Source organism: Aspergillus caelatus (genome assembly GCF_009193585.1).
Source record: "Aspergillus caelatus strain CBS 763.97 unplaced genomic scaffold BDV27scaffold_42, whole genome shotgun sequence".
NCBI lineage: Eukaryota > Fungi > Ascomycota > Eurotiomycetes > Eurotiales > Aspergillaceae > Aspergillus > Aspergillus caelatus.
The window spans coordinates 142,004-168,972 of record NW_022475305.1 but is presented as its reverse complement, the minus strand read 5'-3'; the positions used below and the strand labels follow the sequence as shown (position 1 = coordinate 168,972).

General features: G+C 48.1%; 10 protein-coding genes across 10 annotated transcripts; 7 read left to right on the top strand and 3 right to left on the bottom strand.

The window, feature by feature from the left end:
- The first annotated feature begins 133 nt into the window (after positions 1-133).
- BDV27DRAFT_124570 (phospholipase) lies at positions 134-1,675 on the top strand. Its single transcript, XM_032066110.1, has one exon. The coding sequence runs from the start codon at positions 603-605 to the stop codon at positions 1,416-1,418; it is 816 nt and encodes a 271-aa protein (XP_031930120.1). The 5' UTR covers positions 134-602; the 3' UTR covers positions 1,419-1,675.
- Positions 1,676-2,266: 591 nt separating this feature from the next.
- Positions 2,267-2,951, top strand: BDV27DRAFT_82384 (TMEM14 family protein). Its single transcript, XM_032077703.1, has 3 exons — positions 2,267-2,360; positions 2,424-2,516; positions 2,577-2,951. The coding sequence occupies exons 1-3, from the start codon at positions 2,324-2,326 to the stop codon at positions 2,771-2,773; spliced, it is 327 nt and encodes a 108-aa protein (XP_031930119.1). The 5' UTR covers positions 2,267-2,323; the 3' UTR covers positions 2,774-2,951.
- A 1,791-nt stretch (positions 2,952-4,742) lies between these two features.
- BDV27DRAFT_155419 (CVNH domain-containing protein) lies at positions 4,743-5,286 on the top strand (the record flags this gene model as incomplete). The annotated part of the gene is made up of 3 exons (XM_032072138.1): positions 4,743-4,987; positions 5,044-5,168; positions 5,222-5,286. 3 exons carry the CDS (start codon positions 4,743-4,745, stop codon positions 5,284-5,286), a joined length of 435 nt encoding a protein of 144 aa, XP_031930118.1.
- A 499-nt stretch (positions 5,287-5,785) lies between these two features.
- On the bottom strand, positions 5,786-7,076 carry BDV27DRAFT_124567 (GPI anchored serine-threonine rich family protein). Its single transcript, XM_032066109.1, has one exon. It carries the CDS (start codon positions 6,820-6,822, stop codon positions 6,019-6,021), a length of 804 nt encoding a protein of 267 aa, XP_031930117.1. The 5' UTR covers positions 6,823-7,076; the 3' UTR covers positions 5,786-6,018.
- Positions 7,077-8,159: 1,083 nt separating this feature from the next.
- BDV27DRAFT_155417 (uncharacterized protein) lies at positions 8,160-10,491 on the top strand (the record flags this gene model as incomplete). The annotated part of the gene is made up of 2 exons (XM_032072137.1): positions 8,160-9,502; positions 9,558-10,491. 2 exons carry the CDS (start codon positions 8,160-8,162, stop codon positions 10,489-10,491), a joined length of 2,277 nt encoding a protein of 758 aa, XP_031930116.1.
- A 1,213-nt stretch (positions 10,492-11,704) lies between these two features.
- BDV27DRAFT_155416 (putative MFS monosaccharide transporter) lies at positions 11,705-13,858 on the bottom strand (the record flags this gene model as incomplete). Its single annotated transcript, XM_032072136.1, has 10 exons — positions 11,705-12,022; positions 12,081-12,166; positions 12,216-12,505; positions 12,552-12,566; positions 12,620-12,660; positions 12,707-13,102; positions 13,150-13,227; positions 13,277-13,549; positions 13,608-13,660; positions 13,714-13,858. The coding sequence occupies 10 exons, from the start codon at positions 13,856-13,858 to the stop codon at positions 11,705-11,707; spliced, it is 1,695 nt and encodes a 564-aa protein (XP_031930115.1).
- A 1,214-nt stretch (positions 13,859-15,072) lies between these two features.
- BDV27DRAFT_170298 (Zn(II)2Cys6 transcription factor domain-containing protein) lies at positions 15,073-17,027 on the top strand (the record flags this gene model as incomplete). The annotated part of the gene is made up of 2 exons (XM_032075265.1): positions 15,073-15,112; positions 15,172-17,027. 2 exons carry the CDS (start codon positions 15,073-15,075, stop codon positions 16,578-16,580), a joined length of 1,449 nt encoding a protein of 482 aa, XP_031930114.1. The 3' UTR covers positions 16,581-17,027.
- Positions 17,028-17,247: 220 nt separating this feature from the next.
- Positions 17,248-18,848, top strand: BDV27DRAFT_170297 (oxygenase MpaB family protein; the record flags this gene model as incomplete). The annotated part of the gene is made up of 4 exons (XM_032075264.1): positions 17,248-17,607; positions 17,668-17,696; positions 17,768-18,494; positions 18,561-18,848. 4 exons carry the CDS (start codon positions 17,248-17,250, stop codon positions 18,846-18,848), a joined length of 1,404 nt encoding a protein of 467 aa, XP_031930113.1.
- Positions 18,849-19,172: 324 nt separating this feature from the next.
- On the bottom strand, positions 19,173-20,820 carry faeB-1 (putative feruloyl esterase; the record flags this gene model as incomplete). The annotated part of the gene is made up of 2 exons (XM_032072135.1): positions 19,173-20,410; positions 20,466-20,820. 2 exons carry the CDS (start codon positions 20,818-20,820, stop codon positions 19,173-19,175), a joined length of 1,593 nt encoding a protein of 530 aa, XP_031930112.1.
- A 2,112-nt stretch (positions 20,821-22,932) lies between these two features.
- BDV27DRAFT_143173 (uncharacterized protein) lies at positions 22,933-26,933 on the top strand (the record flags this gene model as incomplete). The annotated part of the gene is made up of 10 exons (XM_032070056.1): positions 22,933-24,052; positions 24,127-24,906; position 25,457; positions 25,564-25,595; positions 25,647-25,748; positions 25,804-25,972; positions 26,021-26,144; positions 26,202-26,373; positions 26,434-26,629; positions 26,690-26,933. The coding sequence occupies 10 exons, from the start codon at positions 22,933-22,935 to the stop codon at positions 26,931-26,933; spliced, it is 2,940 nt and encodes a 979-aa protein (XP_031930111.1).
- Positions 26,934-26,969: the final 36 nt, after the last annotated feature.

Sequence of the window (26,969 nt, the reverse complement as noted above, 5' to 3'; positions counted from 1 at the left end):
GCAGAATAGGATTAACAATGGTTTCTTCAGTGGGGGATCCTCCGAGGATAACCTTCTACGAGCTATTTTTAGAATCAAGGGTCTACCACCTTGACGATCATCTTGGCATACACAACAAGCACGGCAGCTGCGCGACAATGGGCTTTACGAGTCACGAAGGGAACCCAAGATTCTTCACTAAGTCTTGGCTTGCGAGCCATGCTCGTACCTGTGTCATTTCCGTCCGGAATTTACTATTATTGGATACGATACTACCTTGATTCAAGGAAATTTCCAGGGCCAATCAGCCTCTAAAGCTCATCCGAGGCTCAACTTATCCAAGGAAGTGAATGTGGTCGTTACAATTCAGATGCTGCAGATCATAAAGCCCTCTATCGTATCCCGAAGGGGGTTCTCTTCTTCTCCAATAAAATGTCGAGAATCTTAATGATATTCATTTTCGGAGCTCGTAAAGAAAGGCAAATAATATCTTGGCGAGAGGGGATGAAATGCATCAGGTCCACAATTAGACACTGCAGAAGTGCCAGACGATACAACAGAATGGGGGCGGAGCGAGATGTAGTTCACCGAGTACGAAATGGCCTCGTTCAGGAAGACAGCTCATGACAGTCATAACAGTCAATCGCGAGTATAAAGGGCGGGTCATCTCCTGTCATATAGCTCGTTCAGAATCATCAACAATCTCCCGCAAGTATCAAATCCACTATTCATTGTCTACTCTATCCGGCCACAAGCCACTTATCAACATGAAGAATATCTTTGTTGCTACCTTGGGTCTCTTCGCTGCAGTTTCGTCTGCCTTGCCCTACACCACTCCTGTCAATGACAACCCTATCTCTGCTCTACAAGCGCGCGCGACGACATGCTCGGCCAAGGCGACGGATAACCTCATCTTCAAGGTCTCCATGAAGACCTTCCAGAAGGCGCGCAAGGCCAAGAACCCCTCCAAGTGCAACTGGTCATCGGACAACTGCTCCAAGTCGCCCGACAAGCCGGATGGATACAACTTCATCCCCAGCTGCCAAAGACACGATTTCGGCTACCGGAACACCAAGAAGCAGAAGCGCTTTACGAAGGCCATGAAGAAGCGCATTGACGACAACTTCAAGAAGGATCTCTACAAGTACTGCAGCCAATTCTCCGGCTGGAGCTCGTGGAAGGGCGTCGAGTGCCGTCGCCTCGCCGATGTCTACTATACTGCTGTCCGCCACTTTGGAAAGCGTGACGAAGAGCTCGAATTCGACCCTGACACTATTGAGTTCGAGAAGCGTGATGAGGTGGCCGATGTCCAGCCTGACGAATTCGATAACTTTGACGGTTCCGAGGTGGACCCTGATATTGAGGGCCAGGTTATCCCCGAAGTTTCCGAAGATGATGGAGTGGATGTGGAAAACCTTGACGAGATTGAAAACCTATAGGGGTTCGACATTTTGTTCGACACCTTTTAAATAGGCTACTTTGGATTACACCAGATGCCAATGGAGGAGGGAAACCAACGCATGCTTTTGCCTGTTTGTAACTTTGAGTTCCTACGCTGCGACCCGTTCTTATAACATCTGATGTGAATTGTGCTTTTTGTTATGTGCCCAGTACTACCATCCTACGCTGTCATCACAAAAGATGGAACAGGAGTAATTGTGTGTTTTCAGACTTGAAATAGGTAGCAGACCCCTAGTAATAGTATCGCAAATACTTCTACCACTCTTCTAGAGTAAACGATGTCTAGACTTGTAACCTTGGCCACAGTAATGATAGCTCCTTGAACAGCTCCTCTTAGCCCCTACTCTAATTCCCATTCGTTCTGATGAAGTTTATCTTGGGGATACGTCCTTCGAATGGTATCAAATCTTGGCACCGTTTATGCAGAAGACTACGGGAATTAGACGCTATGCCAGGGCAATAGATCATATTTAGATCAGGGTACTATATAATTTAGGTCAATTAGTACCGTATAACCCGGGCTCGTAGAAAATATATATACCGTACATATAACAAGAAAGTACGTCTAATCCCCCATAATATGAATAGATGTTCTATAAACCAGGTTCTTCAGATATCAAACATCTGCAAAAGAGATACACATTGTACCGCCGTCCTAACCTGGCTTGTCTATCTGGGAATCTAACTCATGAGAGGATAAACAATTCCTCGGGATGACCGGGTGCTTAGTGGTGATTACGTGATCACAGATGAGCCAATAAAATAGAGTGGGTCGATGTTTTGAACGCTTAAGAGAGCTTCCCTTGCTCACCTAAAAATTGCCGATCTCAACCTCTGTCGTGAAGAATCCAACCACTTGCTCCGTTATTAACATCCTGACAATATGGCTGAACATCCTTCCTTTACTCTTGCTGCTCTTTGTAAGTAGCTAGTGGAAATGTGATATCAGCGCAAGGAGTTGCTAATTATTCGCAATAAAACAGTACCTGCAGGGGGCGTTGCCGGATATTTGCGGACGCGCTCAGCACCTTCTTTGATCGCGGGAGTTGGGCTAGGAGTTTCCTATGCGTGTGCAGGTAAGTGGCACTGAAGATGTGCTCATGCGAAATAGCAATATAAACTGACCACATGATCAGGTTACCTGATTAAAGAAAATAAGGACTATGGCACCGAACTTGCCTTGGGAAACAGTCTAGTCCTGCTAGGCGCTGGTGTCTCCCGGACCATCAAGACCGGAGCAAAGTCTCCTATACCTATAGCCCTTGGAGCCACTGGCTTATTAGCATCTTATTACTACCAGAAGAAGGTCCGAGAATTTAGATACGGGGTCTAAATCATATGTGGCGAGTTCGTGATCCATCACTTTTGAGTTTTGGAAGTTCGAGGCAGAACAAAAACCACGAATATGGGCTGCCTCTGTGTATATTATTGGAACTAAACTCATCTCACTCTTAACAAGCCAGCTCATTTGAACAGGTACTGAAATGTAATTACGGTGTAAGAGCCGGTTACTTCTTCGATACGAGATATTAAGTCGCGAGACACGAATATCAATATTCGCTCAGCATAGAAGTTACAAAACGGAAGAGCCTATTTCCAATGTGCTGTAAATTGAGGGCCAGTTAAAACTCTTCAGGACCCTGACCTTACACGGCTACTTTTGCACCGATAAATTGTGGAGACTCAGACATGAGTCCGCTTATTCAGCGGCGAGAGAACGATGGACTGCTACCGATTCTTCAAATCCTGCAAAGCTCTCTTGGGTGCCTCGACGAAGACATTTTACCCTTTGTTATAGAACTGGACCTTTGGCAGCATATTAATGCAAATTCCCGCTATGGTTAGGGCAAGAATCAGAATCATATTTCGAGGTACTACCTCCGGTTTTTGGCTGCGTGAGCATCTAGGAGCAGCATATCCAACCAGTCTATAAATGCATGGGAACTGCTGCCACTGTAGTGACACAGGTACAAACACAGGATAATAGACCCACTTACAAGCATACTCGGGGCTTAGAATCTATCAAGCCCCGATAAGGTAATGCAGCGTAACGGCTTTATGATATAAATTGTTGGCAGGTGCGACGACTATGCGGAGTGGGCCCTCTGCAGAAACTACGTAAAACGACTAACGCAGTTAGATAAGTGCGAGAGCCTACGTCGACATGTCGAAGACGGCTCCAACTCTGTGACGTGAACTTTACGGCTATTACTATTGGACAGGCTTTTGGATCCCCAGAGGCCTATGCCACCGCGTTGCATATGTGTACAGGGGCCCTTTAGCTATTGTTGTAGTACTTATTAACCTTAACCGGCTACAGTCAGTTTATTGAAACCCTAGGTGCTTAGGAAGCCAAAGACAAGAAGGTAAAAATAAACATAAATCAAGGTTCTCAACTTTATTACTGTTATCAAAATTTCAGAAGACCTGGGACATTCGTTTATCATGCGCATACAAGTCAGTGTAAACCACCCATCCTATTTACAGGGTCTTCAGGGTCCTTGATCGACTTTTGCGCGGTGCTGGCTGGTGAAGACTTGTGCTCCCACAGAAATCTAGGATATAGACGCAGTCATTCTATCCTGATAGGTAATCAGCTAGGCCTGCTTTGCAGCACAGCAAAAAGATTTATGTACACCGATGCTAGTTTAATAATTGCGACGGACGATTCTTCAAGACTCATCCCCAAAGGACATCGGTGTCTGCCTCAGGCATCTAGTTGGGCTACGGAGTGCTCTTTATCTGGGGTCTTACGCCCGACACTCTATAGACGTCCTGCATTAATGTCTATTGCCCTTTGATAAGTCATGAACCCTCAACTCTGCCTTCATTTGGTCCAAGACATTAAATAGCTTTTGCCTACATGTGTAAGGAAATTTCCCCAAGCTGGCACATTCCTCTTTCTGTTTGCGTTAAGAATGCGCGTGACACCCTTTGGAAATTAGAAGAGTCGGGCGTTAGTCGGCTTGACGAAGGAGAAGCCGTAATTAATACTCGCCTGCTGTACCTCTTTGAATCTACTGTCATTAATCTCATTCGCTGGAAAAAAAAGGTCACCTAAAAAAGTTTCAAGATCTTGGGTACCGAGATGATGAACCAATATGCAATATCCAAGCCCTAAGGAACCAGCGCCCGAAATGAAGGACAAGAGAACAAAGACCTGTTTAAGGGGCAGGGCAACGAACCAATGACTACATATAGGGAGCAGTGGCGACATAAATAGCTTGAACGAGCAACCCCAAAATCTCTCTGAATTCATCTCTCCCCTCTACCCACCACTATCCATCGACTCATCGATAAATATGCAAGTACCCCGGACAATTACTATCCTGGCTTTACTGGCCTCCGCCTCCGCTCATGCCATCCGTCGGGATGAAAGCGAGCCTAAGGCTGATTTCTCGAAGACCTGCGACAAGATTACCGTTCCAAAGGGTGGCAACCACTTGGAAGCAGAATGTACTAGGTCAAACGGGGAAAAGAAGAAGAGCTCTCTAGACCTGAACTTCTGCATCCGGGCCACATATGGAGGTATGGAACCGCACGCTAAGTATGTATATCTTCCCCTTGTACTCCGTAGACTCGGCTGTGATTAACGTGGTGTAGCGGCCATTTCTGGGGAAATCCCGGATGTACTGGTTGTCAAGTTCTCAAAGAGTCGCCACATACTTTACAGTGCGTGTGTATGACTTCACAGTTGGGTGCCTTCAAGAAGGCAGAGCTTGACTTGGGTAAGTTTCTTTACACGGATCATCATGGTTGGGTTCTAACGGAAGGATCAAAGATATCATGGTGTGGAACAATGATGGTCTCATGCAATGCTATGACCGCCGCGCAAACGCTATCTAGGTTCCTTGACGAAGGGTTGCCCCTGACATTGTCAAAGCATACACATAATTCTGCTCATTGTTTCAGCCACCTGTATGTATCAATCGGTGAAGATGTTGTGGATATATTTATAGGTAGTGGTGGAGGTATGGCTACCATCCAGATTCCAATATATTGCCAAGCCTGAGGCTTTGTTTGCGTTAGTACACTTAAACCGCCCACCCCCAACATAGTCTACTTGTATATGACCCTTATCACTCAGCGCTGAGCTATAATTAGCGTTGCCAAGCCATGTCACTTCCATGGGGTATCGGATGTACAATAGAACAAGGAAGGGAAACGGCCGCGGGCAACAGAGTTTCTTTGTGTTAACCTAATTTCGTTGCCACGACAAGGCGAAAACTCTTCGTACTTTCTACTAGGAAATTGACTATACTGTACTATTGCATGACCAGATACCAATGTGGAGCAGACCTGCGTTATTACCGTATAGTACAGAACAGAGGGTTTAATCAACTATATAACGGCTAGGCTACGTCTAGCACAAACTAGTAACCGCATAAGGTAAATGTAACCTCTTCGTACTTGCGACTGTAGGATGAGTTGTACTTTAAATTTAAACATTTACCATGGCGGAAGTGGTCCTGGTACGATTTCCGGTATGGTGGGACCGTATCTCCAGTAATAAAAGAATATACTAAATACATAGTATCAAAGAAGTAAAGATCATTTTCTAACACAGCATCGCCGTGTTCAGACAAAAAGGCATTGTTCGTCTCCCGGAGCAGCAGGTACGGACACCGTGGTAGTGATCGTCACGATCTTCGCGTCGCCAGTGACCTCACTCGGTGCAGCAGTCACCGTAGAGAGTCCATTGTCATTGTGTTTAGTTGGTACCGGGGTCGGCGTTGGGACCTTGTCCAAGGTCACGGGGTGGGAGTAGTCTGAGCACCAACCAATAGTCTTAGGCACGATTCCGGGCTTCACGTATTTGGAAGAGGCAGTGACAGTGGAGGAGGGAGCAGGAAGGGCGTGGGTGGAATGCGGGTGGTGGCTGGAATGAAAGCCGTGGGAGGAATGATGATGAATCAGACGAGAACTGGAACCAGTAGGGCTCACCGTGACATAAACGGTTGACACCGCGTTGGTGGGACCGCAGGTGGAAGCGGGGGGTGGGGTGACTGGGTCGGCACAGCTGGTGCCATTCACAGCATCTGAAACTGTGAACCGGTCACCCTGCGCGTAGATAATGTAGACATTGGTCCCGTTGATGGCGCTGATCTGATAACCCCATTCGGGGTTGGTGTCGCAGGGGATCTGCACCGAGTATGACTGATCGGCGGTGGGCACATTCTGAGCCAAAGGAACGTAAGAGGGAGGCCAGGAGACAAAGTTCCACAGATAGAGACTAATTTCGGTGGGATCAGTGTCCACCGTAGTCCAGTTGACCGTTATAGTAGATCCGGCGGCGTATGTCGAGTTGGCGCCCGGCTTGTTGATGCTGAGGGCGGAAACCTGGGGGGTGAGCCCAATGGCAAAGGGGAGCAGAAACCGCATTGTGTTTATTTCTTTTTGGGTTCCTTTACGGTAATTCCTTTTGTGGTTTGGCGGTATCGGGTCCGAAAATTGATAGAGAGCGAGCGCCCTTGAATCAATTGACAAAAAGGGGTCTTGGAGGGAAAAAGAGAGTACCAAATGAAGGACTGAACAAAAACAAAAGAGCGACTGATATTTGGACAACTGGACAAACGAATGACAGATAGTTAGAAAAAAGGGATGTATCTTCACGTCAGAATATACATCCTAAAAAACTGGGACTGACGAGAATTAAGTAAGTAATGGTTCCATTTGCCGGAAATTAAAGATAGGGCAGACGAACCCATGACCTTTCAGGGAAATGATAGTCAATTAAACTAACGGTTTTTGCTCCGCCCGTAAGCCTCCTTGGGCTCGTGGATTCCTCAATAATTGGTGAGGTTTGAACGGGCAATGAAACCCAACGGTCTGTGCTCGCCTAGTGCCTTGGCTTATGCTCCAAAATAGATGGTTCGAGGCTCATAAAATTGGGAACCGCTGCCACTTCATTCTTGAACTGCTTCGTATGTAACCTTGGACGGACACAAGCAGTCATTAATTATAAATTGCGCAGGCTTCATTCTCAATTGGCTGTAAAGCTATATACAGCCCACCCCGGCGAGGAACTAGGTCGAACCTGATCACGTGACTCCTTCTCTCTTTTATCTCTCGGGGCCGAATGGTTTAATGAAACGGGTCGCTGCGCACCAGTACCCAAGGTTAAGAAAGATATCTTTTTACATGTCTACATTCTGATAAAAGCAAGTGTCAATTATTCTTAATTGCCTCTTCAGGGAGGCTTTGCGCGAGTCGTGCCCACGAATGGGTGAACATCTTCCACTATTTCCGCCTCAGAGCCAGTGATATAGTATAGCAGATTCAATTTGTTCACTGCAGCAGATATTGATAACCTGACAATGTCCACAATAACTTGCCAGGTACTGCATTTGAACGAAGTTGGTAATATAGAAGCAGTCAGGGGTCTCCCACCAGTGGAAACTAACTACTGTCAACAATACAAATATAGTTATCCAATGCCTCAAAGAGTTTCGAGGGTCTGCGAATACTATTGTGTTCTAACATCTTTCTATCCTTTGTACGAATTTTAGTAAGACCTATCAAGGCTTCTTCAAACAGTGGTACATTGTAAGAATATGGATTCATCATGCAAGGGGGAGGGGCAAGGCTGAGCGAGATGAACGGTGCGTTAGCGGCTACCCCTGGACTTTGGAATTTTTAGAATCCCTTCACCGAGCCACATAAAAGCACCGGGAGCTCTTGGGGTCTTGGAAGACTTTCACTGGGAGGTGTAGACCGCCATGGACAGTCAAGGTTATTCCTTGGTCACCTCGATCAACAATGGAAGCAGAAGCCCCGTGGAACAGGAGCGGGCGCCCCCAGAGCCACCAGCAGCACCGGTCGATAACATGGAGAACCAAGATACAGTTGGGTCAGTTCAACTACGTCGTTCATTCTGGATTTTAATTATCGCTAGCCTTTACGCAGTCCTGGTTCTATCTTCATGGATACTCACTTGTATCCTATCAGTTCGACCTTTAACAACCGCGTCTTATTCATTCGACGACTATTTTATTCCTGCATTTTCCCAAGACACCCCTCATGATAGCATTGACTCTTCTGCTTTTGTGACAAATGAAAAGTGGTACAGAGCGGCGCGGGTCATGCAAACCATTGGGACCGTATTAACTATCCCCATCACGTCGGCAGTCTGCTCGAACGCAGCCGTCGTGTTTATTCAGCGCTGTGGCAAATCTAGCAAGATGACTCTACGCATGCTTTTGGCCCTTGCGGATAAAGGCTGGACCAATACCGATTTGTACATTCAGCTCTTCAAAGGCCCGGTTAGTTGCTGGAACCGATATTTCACCTCGTTTCTTCTGGTAGCCATCGCTCTTCATGTCCTTGGGGCACTGATAGCACCCCTTCAAAGCTTGCTTCTATCTCCAAAGACGATCAAGGTTCCAAACAGTCCAAAAGCCATAAGTGTAGCTCACCTTTTTCAAGGGCAGACCGCTGATTCTACTGGCATAACACTGAGCATGCTTTCTAGCGCTGCTCTTACTGCTCTCCGCTCAGCCAACGGCAATTCATACAACGAACAGATTTGGGCGGCCAATAGCCCCAGAACTGAAACGCACGAGGGCGAGTGTGGAACTACTACGCAACTCGTCCGATATTCCCAACTGGATGATCCCTTCATTGCTGTACTCCCAAATGACTTCAATACTGGTTTGGTTCGTCAGCGGACTCAACGCCTTAATAGTAGCACCCATGCCACCTTTCTCTCTCAAGAAGAGCCTTTCATAAACTGCAAGGCTGGTAGAAGCTTTCAAAAGCAATACAATGGCATTGGATGGGCTGTTGCGGTCTGTGCGCCAGTTTTATGGGATGATAATCGGTGGCAATCGCCGTGGAACAGAAGGCAACTGCGGCAGGATATCTCAGAAGAACTGTACCTCCACTTCAACTTCTCAAATCCCAATGAAAGAGACAAACTACTAAAGTCACCGCGACATAGTACCTTGCTGAAAATCACAGCAAATACCACGGCCGGTTGGTTCGAGCTTCCGAACTACAGGAATGCAAACAAGCCCGGCCCTCTTGAAGGCAAATACTTATCATCTCCAGTTAAGAACCTGGCGTCAGTCTGGCTAAGACTTTTATATTTGATGGGAGAGTCTAACCTTTCATTGCAGTGACGTTAAATACTACCAGACTGATGATTCCCTTGAGAAGCTAGTGGCTCCTGGCCCACTTCTCGCAATGACATACGCGATATTTGGTGCAAGAGACTCATTTATGTCCATCTGTGCCACTGCGCTAAATAGCGACGTCTTAAGCAGTGATGCTTCACTACAAGATGTACAATTCTGTTCCAACGCGCCTCTCCTGGCTTTTCTCGACTCCAAATCTGGCCAGATATGCATCGGTAGTGACCAGTCGCCACGAGCGTATCATGATATTTTTGGTGACTATAATGCGATGAACACTCCATACGGTCGGAATTGGGAAGCTCTCACATATTGGTTGGTCTCGATGGGATCCTTTCAAACCGATACTAAGAGGATCAGCGACGCATTCGAAACGGGACTCGCACTCGTGAATACAGCCTGGGCAGAAGTAGCTGGATCCATCCCTGTTGGCTCAATTGATGACTACGGTGTTATGTTCGATCTAGGCGCGGATACCTTGGTCCCTAAGATCTCACAAGCAAGTATCATAGCGATCTCCATACTCCATTCTGTGTACCTCATCTCCCTGCTATGCGTTGCGAGCTACGCAGCCTTTTACCCAAAATGGACCAGTTCCATGAACGGATTTGCGATGATGAGAATCGGAGCTGCAGTTGCGGATAGGATGCCCTTATTGATCACTTATAAGGAGGATGAGATCCATGCTCTTGATAAAATACCAGGCTGGATTGGAGGTACAAGTCTGAATGGCTCCTGCGAGGAACACGATTCAGGAAAGAACTCCGATCAAGTTGCAAAACTGGAGTTAGGGTCACCATGTAGACTTCGAGGAAAGCAAAAGTATGCCTGTTACGAGGCTGATCAAATTACGGAAAAAAAGCGTCAAGGAGGGAGCGATAGATACGAGAAAGCTCGCGGGCCGCGCGCACCGATATAAATTAGCAGCGATATGGACATTGGCGCGCTATCACACCGGGTATTCTCAGATTCAAGCTTATGGACTCCTATATGATATGATCAATCAGAACACCACGATTGCCCCGTTTGCCAGACGAAGAAGCCGCGGAGTCTTGCCAGTCAATGAGTATGGCGACAAAACGGCTTGTATATAGGTGAATATGAATTTGGTAAATGTGAAGTAGCGGTTAGGCCTATTCAAAATTTCTAAAGAAAGACTAGACGGCGCGTCAAATTCAAATCCGTGGAGAATAGTACGCTCCTATGCTTGGGCGCAATGTAGTTTCTTGACGTGATTATAATTAAAAGCTTGTATCGCACTGAGGCCAATCGCCAACATAACGCATAGATGGCGCGGCGTGGGAAATTATATGGCTATTAAGTACTCTCCATTAGAAACGAAGGCCCATAAAGGGAACATAAGTCTGAAGATGTATGCCAATTTCTTAACTATGCTATTTTATCTACTTACATCCAAAGGAGAAGCGAGTGTGCACGGGCCACGAGGATGATTAGTAAAAGCCAAGCATGGGTACAAAATTCAAGGTAAGTGAATGAAGCCTGTACCATGTCGTCTGTGCTGTACGAGTAAGGATATTTTGCATTTAAGAACTCTCTCCAATGTACCGATGTCTCATTCTACTGGTGTCTGCCCCCGGCTTTTTCGGGTTTGCCGGCAGCCGTATGACGGCATTAGGGCGTTAGCAGTCGGCCATAGGAGTTCAGGCTAAATGGACGAATTTATCCGGAAGAAGGAATATCGGATTTAGGATAATACTTTAGAATGCGGAGAAATTCCCCATGAATGACGGCCCAGACCGAATGTGGGGCGTGGAATCAGGATCATTGGCAAATATTTCCTTGGCTCGCTGCTGCTGTGGTGGTCTGATTGATCAGTGGACATGGTATCAAGGCTTGGATACACCTCAGACGATAGTAGTTAGACTTCCTAATATTCATCATACACAAGGTAGTCGTATTGCTTCCGTCATAAAAGACGATCTAGATGTTCAGAGTACAATTCACCTCTGCTACGAAACAACAGCAAGTTCATGAGGAGAGATATAGATTAATAGTCCAATATTAAGCAGTCCTCTGCGACACCCATCAGCTATTTGGTACAAAACACGTCATCCTTCGTAGCTTAACCACCGGTACTAACTCGGCAATCATACCAGTTCACCCTCAGAACACTACTCCGATACATTATCAACATGTGTGGGCTTCTCGGCGAGCTTCTCATCGGTTGGATGCTCCGGTTCCTCACCCAAGAGAGCCAGGAGCCCGATATCACGTTCAATCCGTCGCTTCCGGGCCTCATCTTCAGCAGCCATACCTCCGGAGCCAAAGAGTTCGTCCATCTCTTCCAAGGTGCGGCCTTTGGTTTCGGGCACCAGGAACCACACCCAGATGACACCGATGGTGGTGATACATCCAAAGAAGATGAACGTACCATAGTTCGATGCACTAAGGAAGGGAGACGTCGAGAGACCGACGGCAAAATTGTTGAGCTAGAAATACAAGGATCAGAATGATGGCACCAAATTATACTTTCGAGGAAGAACGTACCCAGTTGCTGCTTCCGCCAATACTGACACCCTTGGCGCGCATGCTCAGGGGGTATACCTCAGAAACCACGATCCAAGCAACAGGACCTACGGCAGTTAGTCAAGGCTAAGGGACATCGGACGTGGTTCGACTCACCCCATGAATACGCAAAGTTGATAATGAAGATCCACACAAATACTACTGCGACCCATCCAGGAGCCTTGTGCTGGGCAAAGGTATGTTGGTAAGATCCAATAATACCCGCCACGATAAAGTGACAAACAGCCATACCAATGCCACCGGCAATGAGGATCTTCTTCCGACCAATATTGTCGACCCAGAGAACGGCTGGAATAGTGAAGACAAACTCGAAGATACCGGCTACTCCGGTGGCCAGCAATGAAGTAGTGGTACCACCGAGCTCAAGGTCCTTAAAGATTTGCGGGCTAGGAACGATTAGAATGGCCCCACCTGGTGCAGCGAAGAACTTACGCATAGTAGTTGATTCTAGTGGGGGTTAGTACATGTTATACAATCTCAACCATGAGGGCTTAACTTACGCATTGATACCATTCCACTGCTGAAAGACCATAATCAAACACTACAGTCGTCAGCGGTCGCCACACAAGCTATGTCGAGTAACATACCGCAACAGTGGTCCTCTTAAACAGGGACTTATCCGTGATGAGGGACATATAATCATGCAGCCCAATCATGAAACGGCTCTTCAATGACCCATCCTGATACTGCGGATACTTCTTCCGCGCCGTCTCTTCCTCAAACATGCGGAGCGCCTTCATCTCCAAGAATTCGATACGCACGAGCATATCATCAACAGAGGCGTCGCGCAGACGAGCTACGGTCTGTAAACATTCTTCTTCACGGCCCTGATTCATTAAATGACGCGGTGACTGAGGCATGAACATCATCATGCCAACCGCCAAAACGAGCGCGGGCAGGATTTGGATGCAAACCGGAATCTCCCAGGCGGCAATAGACTGACCCTCTCCCGTTCCGCCGATGAAGTTTGTGCCATATCCGATCTAGTAAATTAGCGAAGCCTCGAGGCGAAAGGCAACATGGTACTTACCCAGAAACTGACCATGATACCGAATGTAATGGCCAATTGCTGAACGGCGACCAGGGATCCTCGAATTTCGGGAGGAGCCTGCTCGAGTGAGACAACGTCATCCGCATCGGAGTTATATTGAACATACCAGCTCAGCGTTGTAAAGCGGGACAATCATACTCAGGTTACCGACTCCCAGACCGGTCACAAACCGACCAGCATAAACGAAGTCAGGGTTCGTAGTGCACGCCTGGACAATGACTCCCACGCAGAACACGACCACGGCCACAACCACAGTCACACGGCGACCCAGCGCATCGGCCAAATATCCATTGGCGAGTGTTCCCAACCAGGCACCGAGCTCGAGAATGGAGGTGAGCATACCCTGGGCGGTACCCGTGTGTTCTGCATATCCTTGGGTCTATATCATATGATATCAGTAGGTGCTATAGGGACGCAAAGGGCTACCGCGCGCATACCGCATCGATGAAGGACGGCATAGTAAGAATTTGGGCGAACATTCCCTGGTTGTCTGAAAACTGTTAATCTTCGCATCATCAAATGTGTCGGATAGGCTGTACATACATCCGTAAACCAACCCACCCAGCGAGGCGAACAGCGCAATGCCGAACGTTTTCCTGCTGCTGACCAGCCCCCGCCATCCAACTTTGCCTCCAGCAAGCTCTGCGCGCTTGGCAGAGATGCCCTGAGACGCCATTCCACCCGCCATTTTGGGGATACAAAGCAAAAGGCGTCGGTATTCGGTGACAAAACGTGCCCTATTGAGCTAGAAAGGGTTCTGTGGGAGCGGCTACTGTAGAGGAAAAAAGTTGAAGTTGAGCGAGGAGACAGTCGAGACCGTCGTAGTCGATGCCGATCAGAAGCTCTCTCGGGGGAAAAAGTCCTGGGATCCCGGCTCATAACGGCTTTTTGTCTTCTTATGCACGAGTCAGAGCACCTTCTGCAACTGTTTCTATGACCTCCGCAGGCTTGCCGATTTCCGGTAAAGATCGCTGGGCTAATTTAGCCAGAGTTTCCCACTGACGTGTTTTCCCCGGCTATTTACCCCCGTGGGGGCTGATAAGTAAGGGCTGATAAATCTACGGAGTATTCGGATGGTCCACCGTTACCAAGTTGTGGAAACAATTCTTCTATGTAATACGACTAAGCTTCGTGGCTACGGCTTAGGTATATTAACGCGTCTTGGCCGGGCGGCATGTCGTAAAGAATAGGCACTAAGGTAGACATTCCGTCTAGTGTTATTTGTCGCATGGGGGAGGAAAGGGAAGATTCCTTTAAAAAGGCAAAAAAAAGGGAAAAAAAAGAGAAGAAAAGAAAAGGGGGAATAAGGACAGAAAATGAACTGCATGTCAGGTACCCATGTGTACAGAACGTGGCATGGGCCATAGGTATCAGTGCTCCGTACATTCCTAGAGGATAATGTGGAATGATGTGGGTTCAATCTGGGGGAAGATGTGGAGAGATGGAGGTTCGGATGAGATTTTTTCCGATCACTTTTGGCCCTACAGCGCGGGAATCTTCCCCGAATCCCCCTTGGATTGATGATATCTCTCTCGGATATAACCTAGTTGCATGCTGTTACCCAGATAACATCCTTCTCTTACAGTCAAGAAATAAAGGCGGCCACTATTTGCCTTTCTAGAAAGCCTCGAATCTTCAATTACGGCAATATCACTACTCTTTCTCTAGACTAAACGATTTGCCAAGGCTTGCACTGGCTTAACAAGCATTGGAGTACTAGTTAGCTAGCTAGTCCTTATCGAGTTATTTAATGCAACATTGCTTACTTAGCCGCTACACTAAATCCCCAATAACTCCCACTTTGACAACTAGCTTACGTGGTTTTCCCCCCTGTCCTGCTCTCATTACACTCTCCCGGTGTGCCTCCGTCCGCCTTTAGTATCCTCAGCTATATTACTAGCAATGGGAGGCTTGACCGAGTCTAGTGAACCTAAAAGGATGCGTATAGCCCGAGCTCCTAGGTCAAGATCCGGATGTCGCACATGCCGGTTCGTAGATAAGGCCGAAGAGCTCGGACGGTCTCACTAATTTCCCTCGCTAGAATACGGCATGTCAAATGCGACGAATTACCGGGTAGGTGCTTGAATTGTGTGTCCACTGGGCGCCAGTGTGACGGCTACGATCTTGATCGTCTTCCTCTAAAGAAAGGGCTTGCCACCAGCACAACTCTCAGCGTACATCGAATGCGTTTGGTGCTCCCAGATCAAACTTCCGATGAGAGACGATGTTTCTCTTATTTCCAATGCTCGACTATCCCGATGATGAACGTCTGGTTTGATCACCACATGTGGGATCGGCTTACACTTCAAATGAGTCATGCCGAGCCAGCCATCTGTCATGCGGTAGTCGCTGTGAGCGCTTTACAGCAGTTAGTAGAAACGACTGGTATACCCGTGTTACCGGAGGATATGACGAACCGCTACCACCGCTTCGCCTTGGGTCAATACAATCGAGCGGTTAGTCATCTGATCTCCCGGATGAACTCCAACGACCCGAGCGTGAAGAATATGGCCTTGATGTGCTGTCTACTGTTTGTGGTCTTCGAGTTGACGCGTGGGCGGTATGACCTAGCCATTCTTCATCTTCAAAATGGAGTCAAGCTGCTGGGTGCTGAGGCGCAAAAGCCAATTTACAGTTCCCTATACCACACCCATCCATCTTCAGCTCTAGAGCGACACATCGAACCATCTTTCGCCGCTGCAATAATGCATCTGGATCTACAGAGTGCACATTTTGGAGTCTCTAAACTACACGAGGGACTGGATCTAGAAATGTTCGCGCACTGGGTCGGGCGGGCACCGTCAATGGTGGATTTCCAGACCATCAAGGACGCGTGGATCGTCCGCGACCGGATCTTCATCCAGTTTTGCATGTTTGGCACTCTCTGTGAGTCCTTCTCAGGGACTGACATGTCCGCGAACTATGGCATATTGCGTACGGAGCAGAGGAAACAACAGGCGCAACTTGCTGGTTTTGCGGAAGCGCTAGATCGCTTTGAGGAGGCGAGCATTCGTCGCAGACTTCTTACGGGAAAGGAGCGAAGGGCCCTGGCAATTTTACGTATGCATCAGGCGGCACTCTCTGTGACTACAGACATATGCTTGATAAAGTGTAGCGAAACTATCCGTAGTATATCCACGGAACGGTTCAACGATGTCGTCGATCAAGCAAAAACTATCACAGGCAGTCTGATGGAGATTGCACCTCGAAGTACCCCTCGCCGTCCCACGCTGCTGATGGAGACAGGGACCATCGCACCTCTGTTCTTCGTCATCGCAAAATGTGATAACCCGGCAGTTCGGCAGAGAGCACTTGAGGTCCTAGAGTCTTGGCCACACCGAGAAGGCTTGTGGGATTCACAATTAGCTGCCACGTTGGCTCGCCAGATGATGTGTCCCGGGGTACATTAGTTTCGAATAATGCCTCTTAGCATTACCTAATGTGCTGTATCGACGCGGGAAATTATTCCGGGGGGGGTCATCTGATCGCAAGCAGTGAGGTTTACAGTCACGAGCAATTCTGATCCACATGTCCGGAGTAATTGCTTGTAGTCCTGGGATGAAAGGAAATATGCGTAGTAATGTATAGGTAGACAGATGTAGGGCTTTACCCCGCCCATGTTGTTCGGACCGAGGGGGTTTACCATGCCGGATTCGGCATAGGAAGGGTGGTTATGCTGCGCATCGAGGAACGTTTATGCTGCATCGTGTGCATTACTTGTCTATTCTTACAGCCTAAGTGAGGGGCGCTGCTGTTCTACACGCTAGCAGAAGAGCCTCGATGTGACGTAACTTAAGGCATGTGAAATCCCTGACTTTTCCAGCTAGTATCATAGGACCTCGAGCTCTGTAGGTTCATCATACAACACTATGGATCAGCACAACACCGTAGCGCTCACTAATTAGAAAGACTTCATTGTCCCATGCTTCCGACATGAGATGTAGCTCCTTATGCGGACCTCGGTCCGCGGACAGCAAGGTTAGATAAGTCACAATACGCAGCAACTCGTATATATCATTCATTGATTGTAGGACGAGGTGATGTCTTGAACTGAATGCCACAGCCTAATTCGCAAAAATGTCCGCGACCAAGAACGGGAAAGGAAACCGAATCGAGTACCATTACTGGGACTACAGTTTCGAGTGGACCGATCAGCATCGCCCTGCGAGCGAATTTGAGTCTTGGATCCACTCCTGCGATAGCCTGGCTGATGAATGCAATGATATATTAAACGAGTTACCGGCCCCTGCCAACAATGAAGGCGGTAATATTTCAAAACGAGACCGCTATGCGCTTTTGAAGGGCAATCATGAAAACCACCCGAAACTCGAGGAGCTGTGGTCCCAGATTAATACGGTGCCCGACTGGGTGGACTGGGCACAGATTCAACGCGGCCAGGAGGTGTATTGGAGATATATGCTCCCCATAGCGAACTCGGTATGAGTGTTCTATATCTGGGTTGAACACAAGACACTGCTAACCCTCTATCGCGTTTAGCTCACATACAATAGCTTACTCGGTGGAATGTACGAATGTCTTTTCAGTTCCGTCCAACTACCACTTAACGTGTTCATGATCTAATCCCAGCAACATATAGGGGCGCTATTCGTGTAGGAGAAACATTATCACGCACTGGTGGGTTCGGCGCCAATGTCGTCCGTCGTCGATTATTAGAAACCGCCCAACACGCATTTCAAGTGAACAGTTCGGTGGACAGCATGAGGCCTGGAGGAGACGGCCACCTCGCATGCGTTCGAGTCCGACTCCTTCATTCAGCAGTACGTCGCAAGATCATGAGCCTGGTGGAGCGAGACCCAACGTACTATGACGTCCAAAAATATGGCTTGCCCATCAACGATCTAGATGCCTTTGCGACCATCAATACGTATAGCAGCACCGTTATCTGGTTAGGGCTTCCGCGCCAGGGCATCAACCTGAGCGAGCAAGAGCAGGAAGATTACATCGCTCTATGGCGCCTGGTCGCCTGGTATATGGGAGCCCCCGCCGAGCCGTTTGAAAGTGCCGCGAAGGCAAAACTTTGGTCGGAGTCTCTGCTCATCAATGAATTTGCTCCAACCGATACTGGAAGAATCCTCGCCAAGAATATTGTAATAGGAATGGAGAATACCGCTCCTGCATATGCCTCGAAGGAATTCATGGACGCGTTATCCCGGTTACTCAACGGCGATCAGCTTTCGGATGAGCTCCATATTCCACGAACGAGCTTGTATTATCGAATGCTGATGTGGGGATACTGTCTCTCGGTCCAGTTACAGGCCAAAGCAGTGCCGCGGATTGGTTTCATCGAGAGATATATTTTTGCAGTATGAAACCCCGTTCTAGTCATATATGTGGTTTGTAGGATACTGATCTTGAAAATTCAACTGCAGTCTCGCCGCCGGATGATGTGGGACCATCTCATGGATGATAAAGAGGGCCTAGGAAAGGAAACAATCTTCGACTTTAAATACGTCCCAAGCCTCAACCGAACAACAAAAGAAGGGCAGCGGAAAAACTACATGTTGAAAAGGCCCGGTATTGAGGTGCTATCCTATATGGGACTTCTTGCTGCCTTCGGGAGTGTTGCCACCCTCAGTACTGGACTCTACTTGGCAGCGGCAAAGGTATTGCTAGGGAGTCAAGTCATGCCAGATCTGAGTCATATTATACGTGTTTAATTTGAGTCCTGGAGTCGGATACATGTTTTGATCTATTGTTTGACACTTGTATGATCCGTTTTAGACAACTATCTTTTCTGTGTATCTATCAGGATGCTAGTGAAAGACTTTAGTGGTGGAGTCGTGAAATGGCCTAGGCTTTACGCTTTGTATTGTGATAACTATGTATTTCAAATCTTCAATTACATTTGTGTATTGTCATACTGAATGGCCTCTTCTATTGTACTATATGAGCGCCTCTCCAGTAACGCTAGCTTCCAATGCCACGCCCTCTATCCCGTGACTACCATACTTGGATCTATCTTTCAATTTGATAAATATAGACTATACACATTCCCAAGCGTTCTCATCTGTGGACGGACCGGGCCCGACATATCGGTTACGCTTAGGATACTTGCAGTGCTTCCTGCGGTATTCCACTGTAGAGCCATTGAGCTTGGCACCCCGAACAAAGTCAGGAGCGACACCTTCTTCAACCCACTGAACCATGGCAAGAAGAACATTATCCTCTGGGTTGTTTCCTGAAAAGGTGCCAGTCCCCTGACCGATCGCAGAAGGCCCGTCTGCATTTGCGCAGTGGGCCATGCCGCTGATCGGAAAGAAACGGTAGAAGCTGTCGAGTTCAGAGGGACTAAGATTCATTGTGTCGACAACGTGCTTATAGTACACCTTTGAGCTGTCGGAGGAAATGATTGCATCTTCCATGCCGTGATAATGGAGGACCTTGCCGCCCTTTTTCTGGAAGGGAGAGATATCGCCATTCCAGGTGGAGATTTGATACGGGTCCTGAGCGCTGGCAATAGCGGCGTCTTCCAGGGTCCAAGTTACAGGGTCCCAGTTGGTGTTGTTGTATACCACATAGCGATACCAGTCAGTGGCATAGGAGAAAGGCGTCCCGCTGTAGTAGCTGTAGTAGGCTGCTAACTCTGATCCGGGCTGCATGCGCGGATAGACGAAGGAGCCGTCCACGCCGTAGGTTGTACTGAAGATGGCGTTCACTGTCTGGGCCTGCGCTCCGGTGAGACACGTACCGGATGTGGAGGATTGGGTTGCATTGCAAAGTAGAATCTCAATGATGGGCTGACAAAGATCTGGATCCTCAATGATGCCGTCTATCGCGCCATCGAGAGGATCGCATTGTCTGATTATCTCATTGTGTACGGCAGTCCATTGCGTCTCGGTTACGAAGGTCTCTGCGCTGGAGTCGCCCGTGAGGGTGAGGAATCGAGCACCCCAGCTGGTCAGATTAACGAAATTGAACGCCGGTGCACCAGCCACGACACCGTCAAAGTCATCTGGGAAGGTCTGAACGGATTTCCACCCTTGACGTCCTCCAGTGGAGCAACCGAGATAGTATGATTTGTTATAACCTTGAGGATAGAAGCTTTGCGTTAATTGCTTCCCGACAACGACGCCGGTATGGAGTGCGCGGTAAGCAAAATCCTCAACCACCTCTGAGTTTTGGTAAAAGTGGACACCAGTGTTACCAAAATGTCCGTTATTTGTTCCAACAGTAGCAAATCCATATCCTGCAGCATAGGCCATATCATCATACTTGACACCTGTGCGAGAATGTTTAGTTTGAGCGGAGCACGCCAGGAAGGAAAGGTCACATACAGCCACCAAGACCGCCATTTCCTGTGCTCAGAAATCGACCGGAATAATTACTGGGCAGCCAGGCTTCCATGAAAATCTGACTCTTGCTGGAAGTTGTTACATTGAGTGCAATGCGACAAAATGCGAATGTGCTGGTTATTGGATCCTCATCTCCACCGCAGACGGACGGGTTATCGGCCATGGAGATGTTGACACCCGCCGGGACATAGGTTACCGAATGGACATTTGCACTAGGTACTTTGATCTTTGCTTTGAAAGATTCGCATTTGGCCTGGAAAGAAGAACCATTGTGTTCTATAGCTGCAGCTGCAGCTCCAGCTGCGGTTGCAGCAAAAAAAGTCGATAATAACCGCATCGCGAGTATGAAAGAAATAATGCTACTGCGCAATTGACGTTTCTGGAGCTATATGCCCGACTTTATAAATTTCCTCCATCTTGTACCCCAGGTGCATTGCCATCTTGAACTGAGGTATCAGATAATACCCCTGACTGGAAACCCCCACAAACGGCAAAAGTGAATGAAGAAAAGTAGCGACCAAATACCGGGGTAAGACTGTAAAATACAGGACATCTGGAAGCCTCGGCGAAACTTTAGATTGAGTAGGTCCAATGTAGTTGAGATCGGCATTTAAATGTACCGTGGGAGATTTAGTGGAAAAGAATCCGCAATTCCCCCGCACTCGACAATTTCCCCTACAAGCCCTTCTCCGCGATCAAGACGCATCTCTGCGCTTTCATAAACACGGCTGGGACTCGGCAATTGACAGTAATATTATTTGCCGATTAGTGCGTAACCGTTTGGTGCATGCCGAAGGCTTTCAAACGGGGCTCTTCATATGTCCCGACGTACTGCGTCCTTGTGATAGTGGCGGTCCTATTTTTCAAGGCGGTTTCACAATGTAATCCCCTGCCACTGTTGAGAAGCGTTTGTCCATCGCGACTCCATGTACATCATAGTTAGCTGTTGATAAAAGCGAGGTGAACAGGAGCCTCCGCCATTCGACGGGATTTGACAGCAAGAGTCCGATAATCTCCTTTTCTGTTAAGGGGTGGTATCTCATGACGCCTTCTACAGCCTCAAGTGGTTTCCGCTGGATCGTAGCAATTTCTGGAAATGTCGTAAAACCGGATCTCAATTGGCCCAAATAAACGGACACAAAATAAAGCCATGTTAGCAGGATGAACAGGGAACCTTCGGAGTATCTATATGTGGAGTACTCACTATGTCACCAGGACTGCCTCGGGCCGAAGACTCATTGATGAGAACGTCGGGAAAGCTAGCGATAGCTTTGATCTTGTACCGGAAGGCAATACTCCCACAGTCTTCTTACTGTACGTAATAGCTTGATATCCTGATACCCTACGTGTTAGCCCTATATGCTCCAAGCCATTGGTTGAAGGCCATACGGTGTCCACGAAGGGGCCACCCGCTGGCTTTCCCCGAAGCGTTAATGTTCTGAAACGTCAGGGTAGATGCAATCTGAGCACCGGATTCTCGACGGCCTTAACTGCTTGTGGGCATGTGCATTTGAATGAAAAGAGCTTGGGCCAGTCAAGATTTCTTGTTGTCGATTCAGTCGCTATAATGTTTCCGGGCAGGCTGGGAGGAAACTGGCGCCGCAGACCAGTAACCATTCTTAGTTAAACTTCAAAGCAGCAGACAGTGATCGAGGCGTTGGGGATCGACTGTCGATATCATCCCGTACTGATGCGTAAAACCTTTGCCCCTAGATGCAAGTGGCGGTCGGACAAGTGCGCCGATTCCCAGGAGATCTGGGCGCAAGCGTGTCTGCTCCCTAGCTCCCACATATGGGCCGTCCAGTTTAGACGCATTGGACAAGATATGACTAAGTAGAAAGAGCATTTTCCTGATCGGGGGGCGCGTGACAAACCGACGGTAAATGATATTCCAACAGACATGGCACCACTAGGGACAATGGTATGGTCAGTTCACATAGAATAAATATCCTAATCATGTCGGACAGATTCCGACACATCTGATTAGATTAGATCCCTCAGATTAGCCCCTAATTGGCTGGCCAGACCCCGAGCCAAGAGGTCAGTAACCGAAAGTAGAATATGGATCCCAAGCTCAAACATTCCAGAGACATGCAATGTTAGTACATTAGAGACAGTAGGAATCATGATTGGTTTTACTCGTGCTAGAATCTCCACATGCCCTTGCTTTACTGGTGCTGTTTGGAGTAAGGTTGTGTGACGCAGTCCAGTCTTCGTCTACGGATTGTCGGGAAAGCAAACAGAATTTCGGAAATCAGGACATAAGCATTGAGGTAGAGGGAAAAAAAAAATACCAGGGACGGGATCTTATCAGATTGGGGATAGAAAAATGTTTCTCGGTCATCAACTTTCCTATTCAAGGCGAACTCGTACTCACTCGCCAGTTTAGGGGGAAATATATATCCCATGCCTGACTTGTTATGAGCATTTGAACTACAAGAACTAAGCCATGTCGCCAAACGATCAAATCACGCAGGTCACAGATCCAGAAGAAAATGACCAGGGCCCTACTAAACCCACGATTGGGGATTTCCAACGGTCCCAGGGGGTCACCCGAATGGAGGCTGTCTATCGTGAGGCCAAGTCGGATCGGAAGACATTGTGGTTCATCGGGGTCTCAGTGCTTGTCTGTGCTTGGGCCTACTCACTCGACTCATCTACCACGTCCTACTACTCGGTCGACGCATCATCATACTTCAAACAACACAGTTCGGTACTCTCCACGCTATCAATTGCAACAAGTGTCATCAGTGCCGTCAGCAAACCCTTTATCGCTAAGATTTCCGACATCACATCTCGTCCGTACACATACATATGGGTCCTGTTGTTTTACGTACTGGGATATATCATTGTTGCCACCTGTAGGACCATCGCTGGCTATGTCGTTGGAGAAGTTTTTGTCGCCATCGGAAGCTCCGGCCTTGACTTGACCAACGACATCATCGTCGCGGACTTGACACCGCTCGAATGGCGCGGATTTGCGAGTTCTATGCTCTCCACACCGTTCATCATCAACACCTGGTTTGCCGGTAAGATTGTGGATGCCATCGATAGTAAAGGTCAGTGGCGCTGGGGATACGGCATGTTTGCCATTATAATGCCAGTCGCCCTCGGACCAGCCGTCGCCACACTGATCTACCTCGATCGCAAAGCCAAACAAAATGGGATCGTGAACATTGCCTCCTCTAATGCCGCTCGTCGAGCCGCTGGACATCTGGGTGAGAGGGATGGTCATGACGCACCCCGTGGGACGGTTTCAGTAAGGGCAGCTGAGCCTTCGGAACGTTGGACGCAGTCTGTCCGGCACATCCTGGATGAAATTGATGCCTTTGGCCTGGTTCTGTTGGGATTCGGCTGGTCGCTCTTGCTATTACCGTTTTCTCTCAAGACCTACGCAGATGGGGGTTGGCGGAACCAATCCCTCATAGCCATGATGGTCGTTGGTGGCATCCTCCTAATCGCCTATGTCATCTATGAGATGAAATGGGCCCGTGTACCGAGTGCCCCCCGCCGATTAGTATTCAATAAAACTTTCACAATGGCTATCATCATCGATAGCTTCTACATGCGCAAGTTGTTCCCGCTCTGCCCTCTTGCTTAAATTTTCGATACACAATTACTGACTCACTGCGGCAAACACCAGTTGCTGGAAGTGTTCGTGGTCTCTACTGGGACTCATATGTCTACGTTGCTAAGCCCTGGAGCTATCAGAACTGGGTCTACTACGGCAATACCCTCACCCTTGCCCTCTGCATTGCCGGACCTTTTGTCGGCCTCCTTCAACGGTGGACACATCGGTACAAAGCTATTCAGATCGCCGGTCTAGTGATCAAAATCATTGGTATGGGAATCATGCTGGATGGAGATATGGCAACTGCCAACACGGGCGCTATGGTGATGGCGATGATCCTCGTCGGATTCGGCGGTTCCATGTCGGTTGTCGGATCCCGGGTTGCGTCGCAAGCCTCCGTCCCGCACCAGGATGTCGCACTCGCTATTTCACTGTTAGCTCTATGGTCGAAGATTGGTAGGGCTATCGGATCGGCGATTGTTGCTGTGATTTGGGCGGATCAGATGCCCAAGCAGTTGCGAAAGTACCTGCCGTCCAATGCCACGGAAGCTGATGTGAAGAAGTTGTTTGGTAGTCCCACTTCCATTCGGAAGTTATACAGCTTTGAGGATCCGATGCGAGTGGGGGCAGTACAGGCGTATCGGCACGCGTTATATTATTGTCTTGTCACTGCGTTGGGACTCGCCTTCATCCCTCTTATCGCATCGCTGTTTCAACACAACTATTTCCTGGGCAAATCGCAAAATGCAGTCACGAACGTCGGAAATGATGGGCTGCCCCTCTCAGAAACTTGTCGGTCGGAGCTACATCCTCCTAAGAATAAGAAAGAGGCGTTTCTGCGTTTCTGGGCAGGTAAATGGATCGGACCAAACGTATGTGAGGGTAAAGGTGCAAGTTGATGTGAACAGGGGTCAGATTGCCTGTGTATTGTAGAACGACCTTACTATACATCTATTGACAGTGAAGATCGAGTTGTTGACCTTCGATGCTCATACTTAATGTACAACTAGGTAACTACCAGTAAAAGATAAGCATTTCCCGCTCTGCGTCATTTCTATTTATGGATTTGATATATTTCCACAACAGATGAACAGTTTACAACGCTTCATGAGTGGATATATTTGTAGGGAACCATTATTGTGAGGGAGAAAAAATAATTGATACGGTTGGTTGAACTCATGTGTGAAGACGGCAAAGATGTAGTGCGGATGGCGTGCCTCAGCCCCGGCATAACATCACTTGAACGAGTCGTTATCACCTCCGTGAGCCAATGATTCGAGCCTGTACCGCCAACATCTGACTCGAGACGCGTGGTAAAGCTTGCGTGCTTTGTCACATTACTTGGTAATCATCGGAAGGCGCGTAATGCGGGGTTGAAGAGTTATATAGCACTCACCTTCAGTGTAGCTTATTGCCCCTGTATTCTTTTCGGCATCTTGTCTTCTCACAAGCCCTCTTCAAATAACCAAAAATCCATTTGTTCAACATGCCTGCCAAACTCATTGATAGATATGATCATGTTCCGGTGACGAAGGAAAACCGTGAGTAGCAATCCCTACCCACTTTAGTTCTCAATGAGTCTGATGGAGTAGTCGATTGGGCCGAGCTTGTTACCCTTGACCTCAGTCAATATGACCAGCCGGGAGGGAAGGAAGAGCTTGTGAAGCAATTGGATCACGCTGTGCGGCACGTGGGTAAGTATTCTGATGCGCTGAAAAGTATCACGGTATCTAATTTTGGTCAAATCAGGTTTCTTTTATGTGAAGAACTTCAACATCAGCCAAGAAGAAATCGACTATCAATTTGCCCTCGGTCGCGAATTCTATGCACTTCCTCTAGAAGAAAAGCTCAAATACCACAGCGCCTCTGACCTTGAAAAAGGCGAATATAACGGATACAGACCTGCCGGACACCGAGCGTAAGATGGTTCCTCCAGCAACTGAGCAAATGGACTGACCTCCGGCAGGCTTGGAAATGGAGTCAAAGACAATGTACAGGTCTACAATATCCCAAAGTTCGACGGTTACCACCAGCGTCAGCAGCCACCTGTTCTTGGCGATCATTTGGAGGAAATTGAAGCGTTTAGTCGGGTATGTTCCATTAGTCTATACTTCACCTCACCATCCTCATAGTAATGTTGAATATAGAAATGCCACACAGAAGTCGTCGAGAAACTTCTCCGTCTGTTCGCCATCCTGCTGGAACTTCCAGACGAGAACCAGCTTGTCCGGGACCATCAGTATGATGTGAAAGGCGAGGACCATCTTCGGTACATGCATTACGCAGCACGCGGCGGCGAGGAGAACAAAAAAGTGGGCAGCATGTACGTACCCGGCCATACTGATCTGGGGACAGTCACTCTTTTGTTCCGTCAGCCAGTTGCCGCATTGCAGATCCTCAACTCTGAGGGCCAATGGAAATGGGTGCGTCCGCAGGATGGAACCATTACGGTCAACACCTGTGATGCCTTGACTGCTCTTACGGGTGGTCTAATCAAGTCCAGCGTTCACCGCGTACATGTCCCGCCAGCCGACCAAGCACATGTGGATCGGTTGGGAGTATTATACTTTGCACGGTGAGTTTGCCAGTGGCATTTCCAACATGGTAAATACTGATCTCTGTACTTCGTCCGTAGACCGAATAACCACGTCGTGCTGGACCCGATTCAAAACAGCCCTCTACTCAACCGACTTGGACTCACGCAGAATGTCTTCACGGAACTGGGTCAACACTTGACAACGGAGGAATGGGTGAAGGTACGACAGACTCAGCAGCAACGACGCACAAAAGATGCGAAGATCTCGGAGGATGGGAAGTATACTTATCGGTCCAAGGACCTTGAGATAATCCCAGGCTTGCATGCGACAGTATACAATTAGATAGATACATTAGCACAGACGATAGTGACGTCATGT

Coding starts and splice junctions, on each gene's coding strand:
- BDV27DRAFT_124570 (XM_032066110.1), top strand. CDS start 603: ATGACAGTCATAACAGTCAATCGCGAGTATAAAGGGCGGGTCATCTCC.
- BDV27DRAFT_82384 (XM_032077703.1), top strand. CDS start 2,324: ATGGCTGAACATCCTTCCTTTACTCTTGCTGCTCTTT. Junction 2,361..2,423: donor CTTTACTCTTGCTGCTCTTT/GTAAGTAGCTAG, acceptor GCAATAAAACAG/TACCTGCAGGGGGCGTTGCC. Junction 2,517..2,576: donor AGTTTCCTATGCGTGTGCAG/GTAAGTGGCACT, acceptor CCACATGATCAG/GTTACCTGATTAAAGAAAAT.
- BDV27DRAFT_124567 (XM_032066109.1), bottom strand. CDS start 6,822: ATGCGGTTTCTGCTCCCCTTTGCCATTGGGCTCACCCCCCAGGTTTCC.